The sequence below is a fragment of the Vicugna pacos genome, chromosome 16 (assembly GCF_048564905.1).
Source record: "Vicugna pacos chromosome 16, VicPac4, whole genome shotgun sequence".
Lineage (NCBI taxonomy): Eukaryota > Metazoa > Chordata > Mammalia > Artiodactyla > Camelidae > Vicugna > Vicugna pacos.
The window spans coordinates 34,548,675-34,566,729 of NC_133002.1; the positions used below are offsets into that span (position 1 = coordinate 34,548,675).

Here is an 18,055-nt window from a genome sequence, read left to right on the forward strand (position 1 = left end):
CGCGGACAGTGCGAAGGAGGTGGGTCCGGAAAAGTGAGCGAAAACAGCAAAGCGTGAGCGTTGGGTCTCGTCATGTGGCCACTAGAGGGCAGCAAGAAGCCGTAGCTGGAAGGAGCAGTCTTATCCTCAGAGTCGGCAAAATCAGAATTTAAATTAGACAACAAGAAGAACTTACAGAAACGCCTTGTTTGTTCCATGGTAAGTGAGTGGAGCGCTTAGGTCTGGAGGAGGTCGTTTCTGGGACCCTAGGTCCTGAAGAAGGAGGAACTGGGATTCTGAACGATTAGAGAATCTTCAGGTCTTGTTTCCTTCTCAGGTCACCTCTTTGGCCTTCTCAGGTCACCTCTTTGGCCTCAGTGCCAGGGAACCTGCCTCTTCACACTGTTCTTTCTCCTGTCCCCAGGCATACCGTCTTCTGGAGGGGCGGGGGGATTCCTTCAATGGCGCTTGTCTCTGAGTTTTCTAGCCCCTACGCCCCAGCCCCGTATAAGTCAGGGTGCCCCTGACCCCTCAGTCTCCCACCATCCAGTACTCCAGCTCCTCGCCATCGCACGAAGTAGGTCGGGGAGGGAAGAGGCACGAAAGTGTCCTGACCTGATTCCCTGCTGTCTATTAACTCGCCTAAATTGCGGGTATTTTTATTCTGTTCCGGTAGGGGAAAAAAAAAAGTATTCTATCCCCAGAGCCTTTTAAAAGGTGGTGGCAGGTGGGGTGAGACGTTTTCTTGCTCTGGTGCTGGCTTTGAAGATTGACTGGGTCGGGCCCTGAGGAAGCCTGAAGTCCCCAGAGAGGAGGGTGGCCTCGGTTACCTTCTGTGGGTGGGGAGAGGTCCAGGTTATTTCAAAGTATGGGTGAGCCAGGCCCCCTCCACCCTCCATGTCTGCTGGCGGGGAGGGCAAGACGTTGTTGGCAAAGGGGGATGGGGATGGGATAAAGTGCAGGGGAGCCATGGGAGGGGGTGGAATTCAGGCCTCTGCTGTAAGGGGAGATTCCTGGGGTGGGGGTGGGCATCAGAAATCCACACAACTCTGAGGAACAGCTCAGAAAGTCGGGAAGCCTAGTGGGGCTGGATCGGGGGTGGATGGTAGGGGCCCATGGTCTGAGGAAGGGGCGCTGATCGCTTCCTGGGGTCTGGCCCCTCGCACCGTCTATCCACTGCTTTCCCCCGGGGAGTGCAGTAGGGAAAGAGAGGCAGGAGTTAAGGTGCGCTGTAGGGGCAGCTGATGCTCTTCCGGGGTTCTCCCAGCCCAAGGGTACCCCCGAGTGGTCCCCTCCGCCGCCCGCAGGGGCCCCCCTACCCCCGCCCTGGGAGCGGCCGCAGGAGCTCTCTGGGAGCGCTCGGGCAGGGCGGGGAGGGCTCGGGGAAGACTCGGGGCGAGCTCCGGAGGCGCCGCGCCCCCCCCCGCCCCGCCCCCTCCCCCGTCCCCGCTCCGGGAGGCCGCTCAGCTCGCTCGCCGCCCGCTGGCGCTCCGCCGCTCTCGCCGCTCGTCCGCCCCGCGCTCCGCCGCCGCTCCGCCGCCCACCCCTCCGCCCGCCAGCCCCGGGGACAGCGCCGCCCGAGCCCGGGCCGGGGCAGCAGCAGGCCGGGGGCGGGTCCTGGCCCCCGCCATGCGGGCCGAGCTCTGGCTCCTCGTGCTGGTGCTCAGGGAGGCTGCCCGGGCGCTGAGCCCCGAGCCCGGAGCAGGTAGGACTGGCTGGAGTTGGCCGGGGTGGGCCGGGAGCGGGGAGCGGCAGGCAGGCAGGCGTGGGCATGGGCTGGTACCCGCAGGCTGGGGATGTCCGGAGTGCGGAGAGGGGGGAAGTACGCGGGAGGCCAGGAGCCCTGTGGACTGTGGCAGGTGGACAGGGACCCCACTTTCCTAAACATTCAGGGTGTAGGAGTGAGGGTGGAGGCATCAGACATTGATGCCCCATCTTTCCTTCCCTCTTGGAAGGACACTGGAGGGACCTCAATAGAGGGGGATCCATAGGCAGTGGGCTCTGACCCCAAAGGGAACAGTGGGAGAGTCAGAGGGACCCCTGGTCACACCGGGTGAGGCTGAAATCTGATGAGATGCGGGACTGGGGTGTCTCCTGCCTTAGCTTTGCCTCCTATTTCTCTTTCCTGCCCCTATTCCCAAGCTGAGCCTGGCTGGGGGCTGGGTGGGAAAACCAGGGGCATGGAGAAGACCTAGCATTTCTCCTCCAAGGAAAGTAAGGGCCTAACACCTTCCTCTCTCTATTTTGTACTTGGAGAGCAGTCCTGGACCCAGAAAGAAGCAACTTGCTGCTCTCCGACACCCCCAGCCTCCAGGGTCCTCCTGTGACTCCAGCTCTGCCCTGGTGGTCCTTGGCCTTCAGTTGCTCTGGCTCTAGATGGGGATGGGAGGGGTGTTTCCTATCCTGCGCACTCCTCCTACAGCAGTTCTCTACAATTGGCTCTCCTACCTGGAAGTCCTTTCTGAGATCTACCCTGAGTCCTTCCTTTATAAAAGAAGAACCATTTTTCAACAAGTAATTTTACATTCTCCTCTTTTCTCCTCATGTACCCAGACCTTTTCAGGGGTTGGAGAGGTGGATAATTGCAGCCAAGCCTCTTGACAGAGAGAATTGGGAAGACAGAGCTCTAGGCCTCACTGGCATAGCTGTCCCTCGGATGGGATGGAGCAGGTGGAGGGTGCTGGTGAGAGGGGTGCTGTGGTCGGGCTGCTGTGTCTCAGGGGTGTGCTGGCATCAGGCAAAGCATCTTTGACAGCGTTCTTCACTTTAATGGTCCCTGAATGTAGCTGAGACAGGTCTGGGTCCCTGTTGAGGAGGAGGTTGTGGTCAGAGGGCAGTGGAAGCTGATGTGACAAGATGCACACCAGAGAGACCACACAGAGAGTGGCCAGAGACTTGGCCTCTAGGCCCAGCATCTCACTTGCTGTGTGACCTTGAACAAGTTACTTTCCTTCTCTGGGTCTATTTCCTCACTTATAAAGTTAGGCTGTGGGCAAAATCTTTGACTCTTGGTGGTGGGATTATGAGAGATCTTTTTTGTTTTTTAAGATTATCTTTCCTTTTCAGATTTGTTACTATGTGTATGGAGTAATTGAAAATTTAAAAAATATTAGTATAAAAAGGAATAGGTTGGACAGGTTAACTTTGGAGGTCCTTTGCAGTCCTAGCCTGTGGGACCTTCTGACCTCAGAATGTACCTGGGTTGCTGAGGGAGGGCTCTGAACCTGACTGAGTTGGGAGAACCATGGAGAGGGTTGGGAAAGGGGGCATTGGGAGGAGCAAGGATGTGCTGGGTGATGGTGGCCAGACCCAGGCCTGGCTGAGGACTGCCTCTTCAGAGTTGGGTTGGAATAGTAGATTCCTGGGGAAGCCAAAAAGAGGAGGCCGGTAGAGACTTGAATCACATCTCTAAGTAGAGGACATCCTGTCTTCTCGCTTTTGACTGGGAGTCAGCTAGGAGAAATGGACTTTCTCTGAAGCAGGAGAGGTTGGTTAGACCTAAAGAAGCTTCAGGAAGCCAGAGGGGGAAGCTGTTGACTTTCAGTTCACGGCTTTTTTCTCCAGGCCAGGCTGGATTTGAGGGGGACCCTGTGTGGGGGTATCTTCTGGGGAGAAGCGATGTGGGGGTGGGACATTCTGGGGAGGGTTGCCAAAGAGGAATAGCCTGGCTCCCATTGGTGCTGGAGCCCTGGTGACCAGTGAAAGGGCAGATGGGAGCTGGACCAGAAGGATGCCACCATCCAGCCCCAGGGCTCCGAGTCCTCTGGGCTGTGGTGGGTGGCGGAGAGGGGCTCAGAAAGGAGCTAAGATCTCCCCTCCCTCTCCATGAATTGGCTTGTTTAGTGGAGACTTGGAACTTCATTTATCATTAGAACAGGGACAGGAGAAAGATGAGTGACCCAAAGACATAGTCAGGTGGTGGACGAGACCAGCAGAGGCTGACAGACAGACAGATGGACAGACAGGAAGATACTGGAGTGCACAGGGGCAGTGGGGCCAGGGGTACTGAGGGTCTGGTCCAGAAGTGACTAAAGCAGACAGAGAAGGAAAAGGCAGCTCCAGATGATGTCCTGGCCTGAAAGTCAGGAGACCAGGCCCAGCAACAACCCCTGGTGACCCTGAATACTTCCTCCTTTCTCTGAGCCTTGGTTTCCCCATCTATAAAATGGGCTTTGGACCAGATTGCCTCTAGGGCCCCTGGTATCCATGACTCTGCTTCCAGCCTCCTCTTTGCCCACCAGGGAGCTCCAAACAAACCAAGACTAAAATCCAAACTTCTCACGGTGGCCGTCGGACAGCCCATCCCCACCCCGACTCCTGTTCTCACTCTGCCAAGGTTGGTCCCCCAACACACGGGCTCTGCCACCTCGGATCTTCGGGGAAATAAGTTCTCTTCATCCAGGTCTTAGTCAGCTCAAGGCCCACCTCTCAGAGAGGCTCACCCTGATGGTTCTGTCCAGTGTAGCAACCACCCCACCCCTTTCCTCCGTGTGTTTCCTTCATAGCCTGTCTCACTGGTCTGATCTGCCACGTCATTTGTTTAGTGTGTGTCTTTCCCAACTAGACTCTTCATAGGCACAGGGGTTGTGTCTGCCTGTTCACTGCTGCTGCCCAGCACTGTGCCTGGCACACAGCAGGGTCTCAATAAACGTGCATTAAATGAGTGAATGAATCAGAGGGGATCACAGACCCCAGACTGTCCCTTTGAAAGAAACTCAAATTCTTCTTTTCTCCTTTCGGCTCCACTTTTCTTTTGAGCTACCGGCCATCCCTCCCTGTCCCTTCCTCATGCCTCCCTCCCTCTCCCCAGATCAGGGTCCTCAGTGGGCTCCTGCCTGCCAGCAGGAGGGGAGAGGGTACAGCTGGGGGGCTTTGTAACTGAGAAGCAGGATTTCAGCTTAGAGTCTGGAGCCCTCCCCGGGCCGCTCAGAAAGTCAGTCCTCTTGTGAAACCCCTGGAAGGCAGGTATGCTTTGCTGGGTGTGTTTGTGCACATTATTTTGTTAAATGCTCAAACTGACTTGCCAAGTGTAGGTTTTATTATTCCCATTTTACAGATGGGGAAACTGAGGCTTAGCGAGACTATGCAATTTATCTAACGTTGTAGTCAGTAAGCAGTCAATTCAGGGTTCATTATCGAGCTTGTCTGATTTCAAATCTGCGCTTTTATTGTGTGACACTTCAGTGAGGGTTTCTGGTGAGGCTGTGCCCCAAGGGAAGGATCTTCTCAGGCCTGTGGGTCTCAGATACTCAAGACATTTAAAGGTGCCTGCCTTCTGTCCTTCCATCTGCTTGATGAGCATTTGCTCTGCATCAGGCATCTGAGCCTGTGGTTGCACAGGGTGCATTGCTGTGTTGGCATCAGGGCTGAGACTGCGCAGGTAGCATTTAGGGGGCAGGGGAGAATGTCAGAGGAAACTCTGGGAAGAAGTGACATCTCATGTGACTTGAAGGATGCACAGGAGTTCATCAGGAGAGCGATTTATTTATGGTCCTGGAGACAGCTTTAGGGAGACAGGAGGCTGGAGAAGCCAGCAGGGATCTGGTCACAAAAGGCCTCAGGTGCTGAATGGAGGAGCTGGGCTTTTAGCCCAGGAGTCATGGTGAGAGGGAAGCATGAGGGAGATAAAATGAAGTTTGTCCTCTGGACAAAATGCTCTGGCAGGCATGTGGGAGACTAGCCCAAGGGCATTAAGGGTGGAAGCTGAAGTAGCCATCAGGAAAGAGGCAGTGGTGGCCGGGACTGAGCCATGGCCACGGGGCTGGACTGGCAAACTCAGGTGATGGGTAGGATGAAGGTGGCTTGGCCCAGGCACGGAGGTGGCATGACCAGGCCTCCTAAGTCAGCCCGTTGCTTTTTGCCCTGGATCAGACAGTGGCACGTGAAGAGGGTTGGGGCACTACCACTGGGCCATCCCCTCGCATCCCGGGGCGGGGTACAGTCTGCCAGGGCAGCTTCAAACATCCGGCCCTGGGGCTGCCGCTGCACCTCAGGGAACAGCCTGCCTTTGCCCGTCTCCTCTGCTTGTACTTTCTGTGGTCTGAGCAGAGCCTGAAGCCAGCCTGCCTGAGTGCACATTCTGTCATGGGCTCGTTGTATGACCTGGGGGAGATTCCTTAATGTCCTTGTGCCTCAGCTGCCCTGTTTATAACACGTCTAAAAACTAGCACCTCTTTCATGGGGTGATTGTGGGAATTAAGTGAGTTAATGACTTTAGGGCACTTGGAATACTGCCAGCACAGAGTCAGCATTCTCTAAAAGTTAGCTATTATTTTTATTATTATTCTGACTATCCTGACGTCCCACCAGACTGCATGCTACTTGGGGCCACGGGCGGTTGAGTGGATGAATATATGAATTGCATGTATTCTGGAAGCTGCTTGCCATCACTCACAGGCAGGTGCACCCACATGCAGAGGCATGGGAAGAGGGAACTCTCTAATGCAAGGCAGAGGTCGAGCAGGGGGTGGCCTCAGGTTGGATAGGTAACGTGTGTGTAACGTGTGTGAGCCCACAGGAGGAGGGCCCAGGCCTCCAGGACAAGCTGTGTGTGTGCACATGGGTCCCTACACATGCACGTGAGCAACCAGCTGTGTTGGCTGCTTCTGCAGGCTGCGGGGGTGATGTCCAGTCCCAGCCAACTGGGAGTGGGCGGGGCATCAGGGAGACAGATGTGGTGTGAGTGGGGCGGGCAAGATTCGGGGTTAGGCTGGGGTAGGGCAGGGTCCTTGGTGACCTCCCTCTCTGTCCCTTGCCCCTCTCTCTTTCCTAAACTCTTTGCCTCTGCTCCTGGCCCAGAGCTTCCCTATTTATAAAACTCTTTTGTGTAGGTTTTTTACCTGATGCTCAGGGTGGCCTGTGCCATTGGCATGATTGTCACCCCCATTCTAGTGATGAGGAAACTGAGGCTTAGTGAGGTAAACTCATGGGTCCAAGGTCACACAGCTTGTGGGTGGCAGGTGTGCCTTCCCTAATCTCATCTCTGGCTGGGACCTGTTCCATCCAGGCACCCTCCCGTCTCCGTTGCAGGACGGTGATGCCTGTAAATCCCCAGCATCCCTTTCCGGGCCAGCTGAGTTCCTCCACTTGCTCTGCACACACTCCTTTCCTGTTCTGGCTTCTGCCCAGGCCTGAGGGCTGCTTGCAGGAGGACCCTGGGAGCTGGGGAGACCAGCCCAGCACAAACAGTTCTGTCTCCAGAGGCAGCTATAGGCCTCACCCGAGATAGGCAAGATAGCCCTGGCTTGGGATCTGGGCCACGGGCAGGCTGCCTTCCCAGCACCAGGCTCAGGTCCATCTCAGCCAGTGGGCATCTTGGGGAAGGGGTCGGGAGACCACCGTCTCCTCATCTTCTCCAGAGCATCTGGTTGCGATTAGGGGCAGAGAAGTGAAAAGGGGGGCCGGCAAGGGTCCAGCAGCCACCAGCAGCCAAGAATGACTTAATTGGATAAAATGTCTAATGACAAACCAGAGCCCCACAGCAAGGAGTCCTGGCCTCAGCCCCAGGCCTGGTCCTGGCCAAGGCTTGTCTCAGCCTCTATCCTTGCTGGCTCCCAAGTTACCTCCAGTATCGTGGTCTCAATTATGCAGTGATTGAGCACCTACTGTTTGCCAGGGCCCGAGGATACACATCTGCAGAAGGTGGGAGAGTCCTGGGGGATCTCAAGTCTACCAGGGAGATGGACATATACTTAGATTGCTAGTGGATGCTCTAGGAGAGAGGGCTACAGCCAGGAGCTCTGGGGAGTGGGTGGGGCAGGCAGAGGTGGAAAAGGGCATCTGACGCAGAGCAGGCCTGAAATGAATGAAGATCACAGGGACTATCAGATCCACCCATCTGGTGATCTGTGTCCCACATACACGTCCATAGCAGGTGTGGCAACTGGAGAGACGGTGTAAGACTTATCTTTGGGGGAATAAATCTTTCTGAAATGGAAAAGCATGGTTTCTGTGTCATTTAGAAAAAACTTTGACAACCTACAGGGAACTGGAGAGGCCATCTAAGTGAGGAACACTCTCCCATCCTGTGCTGGGACAGACATTGCTAACTGATCTCCCCCAGGCATTGTTAATTTATCTGACAACCTTTTCTCAGAATTTTTTTTTTTTAATGGAGGTACTGGGGATTGAACCTAGGACCTCATGCATGCTAAGCATGCACTCTTCCATGGAGCTATTTCCCTCCCCACTAGAATTCTTAATTAGAGCCCTCTTGGCTGTCACTAATCTATTGGAGATGGTTTTTGAGATGAAACCTACTTGCCACCCTTGATGGTGTCTAAACTCCTTGTTTTATGGGAAAAGTAACTTGCCCAAGGTGTTTGAAGGTAGTGATAAGACTAAACAGTGGTCCCCACTGTGGAGAGATCTTCAACTGTCACAACCTGATGAAGGAGGTGCTACTGGCCATCTAGTGGGTAGAGGCCAGGATGCTGCTTAAAAATCCTGTGATGCACAGAACAGCCCCCCACAACATAGAATTACCCAGTCCAAAATGTCAGTAGTACCAAGGTTGAGAAGCCCTGAACTGAAAGAAATCTGCTCTCTGGCTTCTCGTCCATAGAGTCCCCTGGAAGGTGAGATTATGTGCCATTTCTAGCAGAGAAGTAGGGAGCTGGTTTGGAATGTCCCAGAGCAGTTGTTCTCACCCTTGTCTGCCCTTGTTAGGTCCAGAGTTTCTCAAACGCTCCCCTGGGGATCATTTAAGAATCCTAATGCACAGGCCACATCACAGGTCAATTATGTCAGAATCTCTGGGTTGGAACCCAGACATCAGGAATTTTTAAAGCTCCCCAGATGATTCCAGTGTGCAGCTGAGGTTGAGAAGAATCACCCCTTAGGGGGCAGATCAGCCTGGGTTTGAAACTTATCTCCATCCCTAACCCACTGTGTGATCTTCTTTAACCTCTATGAGCTGCTGATTCCTGCTTGCAAAACAGAGAGTATCATATCTACTGTGAAGGGCTGGAGTGAGGACTAAAGGTGTGTGTACAAAGCACGTGGAGTGGAGTTCAGTGCATGCTGGGTATCTCCTGCCCTGGGAGCCAGTGTCTCCAAAGTCAATGATGGCTTGGGGTCAGGGCTTCTGCAGAGTAAGAGGGCTGGTCCCCCTTCTGGACCTTCACTCTGACTGCCAGGCTTCAGCTTTCTGTCCCCTTCTCCCAGGTCAGGATGCAGGCCGAGGCTCTGGATGGGCCGCCAAGGGGACCACGCAGGGCTGGAATCGGAGAGCCCGAGAGAGCCCTGGGCAGGTGTTGGAGCCGAACAGAACTCAGCTGAGCCAGGACCTGGGTGGGGGCACCCTGGCCATTGACACACTGCCGGATAACGGGACCAGGGTGGTGGTGAGTGCTGGAGGAACGTCGAGGGGGAGGAAAGTGGCGGTGGGGGCTCCCCAGGTGCCCTGGGTACACTTATCAGAGACACAAGTGTATCCACTGGGGGCTGGCTCTGGAGATCAGCATGAAGAGAGGGATCCCAGGGGAGGGGTGAAAGTGGGGCCCAGCCTGGGTCATAAAATTTCAGCATCTCAGAGCTTCACAGGCTGCCTACTTCCTTGTGGACCCAGAGAGGTGAAGTGACTTGCTCAAGGATGCACAGCATGTCCACAGGGTTCCTGACACAGGACTCTTGCACTTCTTAGGGCCTCCACTAAAACCTGAATGAAGGTGGTGTTATTAGTCACACCCAGCTGCCAACTCCACCCCTCCCCTACCTCATTTCTGCACCATCTATAGACAATGTGTCCCCAAAGGGCTGATGGCACAGTAGCTCTAGCTGCTCAGGGCAGGGCACTCTGAGTAGGGAGGCAATTAGGGTGATTCTCTGGGAGAAAACCTCCTCTGCCTGGGGCAGCTCTGGGGGTGGCCACGCAGGGAGGAAGTGGGAGGAAGTGGTGACCTGGCGGTGCCGGCCCCGCCCTCCAGCCAGCCACCTGGGAGGCTGATGGGGGCCTCTGTGTGTCTGTGGGAGCACCTGTAATCAGGTGTCTGAGGGTCATTGTATATTAACTACATTGGCCTGTGTGCCTGTCATTGTGGGCTGCTTCTGAGTGTCTGGGATGAGTGTGTGTGTGTGTGACTGTGTGAGTGGGCCTGTGGCCGTGTGTGTAGGCGCCTGTGTGTGAAGTGGGTGGATTCTCAGGATGCAGAAAAACTGTGAAAAGAGAAGCAACAAGAGGTTGTGCTTCTTGGCGTTTCTTTACTTTATGTTTTAATAAATAATTTTTAAATCAAAGAAGTGCATGCAGAGAGTCAAAAGGTCAAATAGTGCTAAAATCGGAAAACAAAACACAGCAGTCAGCCCCCCACCACCAGACCTGCCCCCCGCCCCAAGGCGCCACATTGGGCCTTTGTCCTGGCGGTACCTCCACATTCCTAAGTAATTTGCTTACACTGCTGCCTCTTAAAAAAAATCTGTTTAGACATTATCTGTTGATTGCCTGTTGTGTAGATGAATATGTGCCTTTTATATACGCCCATAAGCATCATTTAGCATTCTTAATATTATTGTTAAATCCATATGCTCTGCTTTTTAATCTTTACAATCATGTAAATATTATTCACCACTAATCCAATCAAAATAGCATCATTGTTTACTTTCTTGCATCATTTTTGTTTTTCCTGCCCCCCCACCCCTTGCTTAGTTTTCTGTACTTACCATGGCTATATATTCTTTTAAAAAATTATTTGTTTATTTTAGTTTTTTTCTTCTTATTTATTTTCAATTGAAGTGTAGTTGATTTATAATGTTGTGTTAGTTTCTGGTGTACAGCACAGTGAGTCAGTTATACATATATATTCTTTTTCATATTCTTTTCCATTATACATTATTACAAGCTCTTGAATGTAGTTCCCTGTGCTATAGTGTAGGACCTTGTTGTTTATCTATTTTATATGTAGTAGTTTGTATCTGCTAATTCCAGACTGCTAATTTGTCCCTATATTCTTATATATCCATTGGCCTCGAATATAATTTTTGGTGTGGTCAAACCTGTCAGTTTTTTAAAAAAGTTCATTTTATTATTTTAAATTAATTTTTGTTGGAGGGGGTAATTAGATTTCTTTGTTTTTTAAGTGGAGGTACTGAGGATTGAGCCCAGGACCTCCTGCCTGCTAAGCATGTGCTCTACCACTGAGCTGTACTCACACCCCTGTCAGTTCTTTCCCCCGCCCCCTCCCCCACCCCCCGAAACCTGTCTCGCATCATCCTGCTCCAACCAGGACCAGATGCTCGCCCACCTGCCCACAGCCATCCTGGGACCTCCTTCTCCGCCTGGGAACCCCCTTGTCTCTCCTTGTTGGGCACTCTGTTCTCTGACCCTGTGTCTTCTCTTTCCCACTTCACCCTCTTGTTTAGCTTCCTGAGAAAAGTTACAGAAGAAGAAAAATTCTTTTAAGAACTTGCACTGAAAATGCCTTTATGCTATCCTCACACTTGATTGATGGTTTGGCTGAATGGAGAATTCTAGATTAAAAAGTTTTCCTTCACAAGTTTGCAGGCATCTCACACAGTCTCTGGCTTCTGACGTCACCATTGAGAGGTTTGATGTCATGCTTATGCTCGATCTTTGTTGACACCTGCTTTCCCCCTGCCCCCGGAAGCTTTTCAGTGTGTTCCCTTAACCCCAGCATGCTGAGGGTGCCGCATTGTGCCTGTTCTGGCTCCTTCTCGCTGTGCTGGACACTTGATGGACTGTTTCAACCCAGAGACATATTCACCAGTTCTGGAAAATCTTGTTTTATTGTTTTGATCATCTTCTCTCTACACAGTCTCTTCTTTCTACAAGACCCCTTGATTAAATGTCCACCTCAGGGATTGATCCCCAACGTTCCCCTCTCTTCTGTTGCCCACCCTTTGCATTTTCTGTCGTCTACTTGTTAATTTGCGTGTTGCTGTTGGTCCAGTTTCTGGGAGATGTTCTCAACCTTATTTTCTTAACGTTACTAATTTTTTTCTATCATTTTTTCATTTCCAAGAGCTATTTATTGTCTCCTGATTATGTATTTTCTTAAAAATTCTCCTATTATTCTTGTGTCATGGATGTAATATCTCTCTCTAAGGATATTTTTAGAATTTTTAATATTTTTTTCCTGCATCATTTCTTTCTTTCTCTTTCTTCCTTCCTTCCTTCCTCTCTTTCTTTTCTTTCTTTCTTTCTCTCCTTCTCTCTCTCTTTCTCTCTCTCTTCTCTCTTTCTCTCTCTCTCTTTCTTTCTTTCTTTCTTTCTTTCTTTCTTTCTTTCTTTCTTTCTTTCTTTCTTTCTTTCTTTCTTTCTTTCTTTCTCTCTCTCCCTCTCTCTCTCTCTTCCTTCCTTCCTTCCTTCCTCCCTTTCTCCCTTTCTTCCTTTCTGAGTTTAATGCAGGGACATTATATATGGGAAGGACAGGAGTAGGCAGGGTGGGGAAGGGGAAGCACTTTAAGAAAAGCTGCAGCATGGAGCAGCTCAGACCTCTACAGGTGAGCCTGAGCCGGCAGGGAGGGTGTTACCCAAACCAGCAAGAGCTGTGACTGCTTCTGCAGGAGGGACTTCTGGACAAGAGCTGTAGCAATGTGGGTGGGAGAGGGACCAGGGTCAGCCTGCAGCCTGGCAGGGAGGGAGCAGGGTGATACAGGCTCTGAACTCTCTTTCTGCATCATTTCTGTGACTTATTTTTTCTTTTACCTCAGGCCCCTGACATGGCTTGGCACCATTACCGATCCTGTCTTTATTTAAAATTTTGTTCGCCATGGATTTTTGTGCGTGCATTTTGATTTAAAAATCTAGGACATTAAAACATTCTCTTGATGACTGAGTTTATTGGTGCCACTTCAAATATTATACACTGATCCTGGCGCTGAGGTGGAACCTTAGAGAACGCAGCCCCATTCAATGCCCATTCTGCCCTAGCTTCTCCACCCTGCAGAACCAAGGAGCCCTAGGGGATGATGGAGCGGAAGGCCAGAGCAAGAGAGGTACCCCAAGTAAGGGAGCACCTGGAGCCTCACCCCTTCCCCAGCCCCCAGCTTTGTTGAGCCATCAGTTAAAGAACTGATATTTGCTTTGGGCCAGACACCCTGGTCAGAGGGCCGTAGCCCCGTTCCTGCAGAGAGGACCCTGCAGAAGACAGCCACAGAGACGTGGACTTCTGGAAGCAATTGCCCGTGGGTGTTCAGAAAGGGCAGTGGGGATCATCGAGAGCCAGTGTGGATTCAGTAACCTCAGAGCTTAAAAAACAACACACATTCTCAAGCTCCACCCTGGACTGACTGGTTCAGAAACACTGGAGGTAGGGCCTGGGGATTTGTTTCTTTACAAGTTCCTCCATGGGATCCTGCTGGTTATCTCCACATGGGAACTTCTGAGCTGTAACATTTTAAGCCAGTTTTAAAATCATTTACCTAAAAAAACGGAAAAAAAAGGAAACAAAAAAATTGGTCTTTCAAATCTATCACCAGACAGTGAGGCTTTCTTAGGCTTGACCACACTACTCCTACCATCCCAGGGGCTCTACGCCCGCTCTGCAGCCACACAAGAGGCCATGTGGCGCGGAGGGCATAGCTCAGTGGTAGAGTGTGTGCCTGGCATGCAGGAGGTCCTGGGTTCAATCCCCAGTGCCTCTATTAAAAAAAAAAAAAAAGAGTCCACATTGATGGAGTAAGGCCACCCTGGCAGGAGAGCTTCAGACTTCCAGATCAGATTTCTCTCTCAGCTGGAAAAGAGTTCAGGTGTCAGATTAGGAAGGCCTCCTCGGCAGGCTGAAGGATAGTCAACCTCATCTGCCAGGTGAAACTACAGAGATCAACATAAATCCTGGCACTTCGGTTTAAAATAGGTGGGAGAAGGGGGGAGGGTATAGCTCCAAGTGGTAGAGCGCATGCTTAGCATGTATGAGGTCCTAGGTTCAGTCCCCAGTATCTCCTCTTTAAAAAAAAAAAGTAAGTAAATAAAAAAATCTGATTACCTTCCCCTCCCCAAAGTAGGTGGGAGAGACGTGGCTCAGCAGTGGTTGTGGCTCAGCAGTGGTTCATAAGGAAGACTTGGGGCTCCTCGATGCCTGTGGGCTGGGATGAGTCAGGAGTGTGGAGAGGCTGCCAAGGACGGAGGTGGGAAAGCCAGCTGTGTGCATGGAAACCCACAGAAAACCCGGGGACCAGGGTTGGGGCTCTTGGGGGGAGCCTGCTGGTTTTTCTGGTCCTGACCACAGCTGAGGGGCCTATGCCCCTTTTTGGATGGCTGTCTAGAAACCAGAATAGTCCAGAAGGGTTGAAGAAGTTTAGGATATTTAGCCTGGTATAGAGAAGGTTCTAGACGTGGCTGCTTTCTAATAGCTGCAGGGCTGTGACTGGGGCAGGGAATAGATTATTTTTCTCCAAAGCTCATATCCCTTCCTGCACTGAATTATATATTTATTTGTTTTTGTCGCCTGTCTTCCCCTGGAACCGAGGCATCATGAGACCCAAGACCGTTTTATCACTTTGTCACCAATGTCTGGTGCATGGTGGGAGCTCCCTCTCTGAAGAAATAAAGGGAGCTGGAATTTCCCCATCACCAGAGGCTTTGAAAGACAGAGTTGTTGAAGAGAAGAGGTTGTGCCAGGGCTGAGTCTCTGGACTTAATGGTCCTCTCTTAGGACCCAGCGCACATAACAGCATCAGTGCTTACACACGCTGGATCGTGTCTGCACACACTGGGGCCTGGTGGGGTGGGTAGGGTGTCCTGTGCCTGAATTCTCAGAGGCGCCTGTGTTCCACTCCCTACCCAGCCTTGAACCCATTAGGCCTTGCACTGAGCAGGAGCCCTTCAGCACAACCAGACCTCAACACCCACTGGCTGTGAGCTCACCCTAACCTGGGCAGTGGGCTGCCTCGGCCCCTGCAGGTGCCCAGTGAAGGGGCTTCTCTTGTGTCTCTGGTCAGTGTCTCTGAGAGCTGGGGTCTCTTTGGCTAAAGGAAACCCCATCTTGGTGGCAGGGGGCTGAGCGAGAGGAAAGTGACAGGAAGGGGATGCTTCAGCACGATTGATTTGGTCTGTTTCAGCAAGTTTCGTTAGCTCTCAACAGGAAAACATTACCACTGTTTTTCCCCATCACAGTCAAATCTGTGCCAACAGGAACCAGGCTCTGGTTCCCTCTACTCTGGGGCCATGTCAAGGGGCTGAGGGCCTGGCAGGTGGGCTGCCATCCCCTTTGCCTCCCCTACACACACCCACTCTGGAGCCTCGTCATCTTCTTCATTGCTCCTCAGTACCACCTCCTGGCCCTGGCTTCCCTTCTGGCTCATTCCCTCTGGCTCAGCTCCCTCAACTCAGCCCTCTGCCCAGCCCCATCCCAGGCCTTCTCTGGCCCTGCCCCCTCCGACTGTCTCCCCTTCTCAGCCCCTCTGGCCCAACCGCTTCTTCCTAGTCCCTTCTACCCAGACCTCTTCCCCACCCTCACTGCCCAGAACCACCTGCCTGGCCACCTCCCCAAAATACTCCTTCCAACTCAGACCCTCTTGCTTTGGAGGACTTGAGGCGTCTGGCCTGTGCCCCCAGGGTGAGCTGGCAGCTCCAAGGCCCCTGGTCAGAGCCATTTCCTTGGATTTTATTCCCACGCCCAGTCTACCATCACATCCCAGTAGAAATAGGATTCCTGTCTGGACTCAAGCTTTCCACCAAGAGATTTTTCCACCAAGACCAATCCTGAGGCCCTGGGGACACTGGAAATTTTGTAGGGGAGGGAGGGATTGGGGAAAACCATAGTGCTAAGTCAGAAATCTGGAAAGTACAAAATTTACTCTCCAAGAAGCTGAAGAGGGATGTCTTCAGGCCCGAGGATTTCAAAATACTAGTTAAAGTTTTTCTTGGTGGTTCACCTATGGGCCAGCATTTGGGAGGAATCAAATTTAAGAGCATTCTGATTTGGAGGTTTCACTTGTAATCGAACAAATTCACTCCATACTAGAAAATTCTGACTTGCCTCCTCTACTCTGGTCTTCCCCCTGGCCCAGCTTCCTCAAATTCCTCTCCTCTCTGGCCTCAGCAAAACTTCCCAGCTTGTCCACCCTGGTGGCAGGCTCAGGAATGCTGAGGGATCCTGCGGGGGGGCAGGAACCACGTCATCCAAGACAGCTGGGCAGCAAGACAGACAAGGGTGTGCAATACTGCCTGGTTTCTACACCCTCCCAAAGGAGGCAGTTCCCAAAAGGAGATCTGGAGAAGGCCCCCCTTCCCAGACCTAAGGGCCTAGGGGAGACAGGACAGACAGACTCATAGCACGGATGCATGAAGAGATCCAAGCAGGGCTCGTGGAAGCAGCCCGCCATGCCAGTGCACTCAGGGGAAGGGATGAGGTGAGGAGGCTGGTGGGGAAGACTTCTGGGAGTGGAGGGTGAAGCAGGTGGAGGGGAAGTCGTGAGCTGAATTTTGAAGAGATGGAAGATAAGAGATTTTGTGAGTGGAATGAGTGTCCAGGGAGGTGGGAGGTGGAGTCCTGGCGTCTGGTCTTCAGCACTATGGAAAGAGGCTGGCAGTCCTGGCCCCAGATCTGGCATGTACCAGCTGCTGACCTTGGGCTGGACACTTAAAACTTCAGCTGTTAAACTTGGCGTTTCAAGCCCCACTAGCTTCAAATTTCCCAAATAGGGGGATGGGTACTGATCTTCCAGGGTTGAGACTAAAGAGCAAAACGCCAGGCAAGTGACAGGTTCTCAGTCCCCGCTGTCTCCCCTCCCCGGCGCGGTAAGGGCGCCACAGCGCCCTCTGCTGGCTGCTCAGCCCCAGGCTGTCCAGCTCCCACGCAGGTCCCCCTTGTTGACCCTTTTTTCTGTTCCTCCCGCAGGCTGATTGGTTGATTGGATGGTTTTCTTTCTTTCTTGTTGAGATGAGATTCACATAACAAAAAATTAACCATTTAAAGTGAAGCACATTTAATACATCCACAATGTTGTGCAACCATCACCTGTATCTAGTTCCAAAACATTGTCACCACCCCAAAAGGAAACCCTGGACCCTTTAGGTGGTTGCTCCCCATCCTCTACCCTCCTACAGTCCCTAGTAACCATCAATCTGTGCTCTACATCTTAAAATTCATCCATTTTATGGCTGAATAATATTTCCTATTGTATGGATATACCACAGTCCATCTATTCATTTGTTGATAGACATTTGGGCTCTTTCCTCCTTTTGGCTATCGTGGACAGTGGTGCTGTGAACATATATACCTTTATGTGTTTGCGTACTTATTTGCAACTCTTTGGGGTATGTCTAGGAGTGGCATTGCTGAGTCATAGGGTACTTCTATATTTAATTCTTTCAGCAACTGCCAAACTGTTTTCCACAGTGACTGAACCATTTTACATTCCCACCAGCAATGTATGAGGGTTCCTATTTCTCCATATCCTTGCCAACACTTGTTATTTACCCTTTTTTATAAAAAATTATAGCATCCTAAATGGGTATGAGCTGGTATCTCATTGTGGTTTTGCTTTGTGTTTCCCTAGTAACTAACGATGTTGAGCATCTTTTCATGTGCTTGTTGGCCATTTGTATTTCTTCTTTGGAGAAATGTCTACTTATGTCCTTTGACCATTTGTTTTTCTTTTGCCCATTTAAAAAATTGGGTTGTTTGTCCTTTTGTCTTGGACAAGTTTCTTAGCCCCTCTGAGCCCATTTCTTCATTGTCAAATGGGGATGCTATGGCCTGAGTGTAATTGCAAAGGTGGTGTACAGTAATCCACGTAAATAGGCTGACACAGGGTTGGGAATGATAAACATTAGCTGACTCTGAATTAAGCTCTGGTCAAGGTGACCAGTCATCTGGGTTTTCCCAGGATGGTCCTGATTTGGGCACTGAATGTCCAGCATCCTGGGAAACTCCTTAGTCTCAGGCACTTGGGGACAGTCATCTTACTCTGGTCCCAGTGCGGTAGATAGTGTGTATCTTTGCTGTATCATCACTCTGAACCTCAGTTTCTTCATCTGAAAGGTGGGACTGTGAATGCCTCATAGAATTGTTATAAAACTTGGCTGAGCTAATTGGTTGAAAATTTAATAGAAAGGTCTAGGAAAAAAAGGTAGTGCTTTTCCCCTCAGATCTTAGCTGGAAGTACAAAAATG

At 51.5% G+C, this 18,055-nt stretch overlaps 1 protein-coding gene across 1 annotated transcript in view; it reads left to right on the forward strand.

The window, feature by feature from the left end:
* Positions 1–1,429: 1,429 nt before the first annotated feature.
* PLXDC1 (plexin domain containing 1) overlaps positions 1,430–18,055 on the forward strand; it is a 59,355-nt gene continuing 42,729 nt past the window's right edge. Inside the window, exons 1-2 of the mRNA XM_072938817.1 lie at positions 1,430–1,684; positions 9,145–9,323. Of these exons, the coding sequence (XP_072794918.1) occupies positions 1,609–1,684; positions 9,145–9,323 (255 nt within the window). The 5' untranslated portion in view covers positions 1,430–1,608. The remainder of the gene's footprint in view (positions 1,685–9,144; positions 9,324–18,055) is intronic.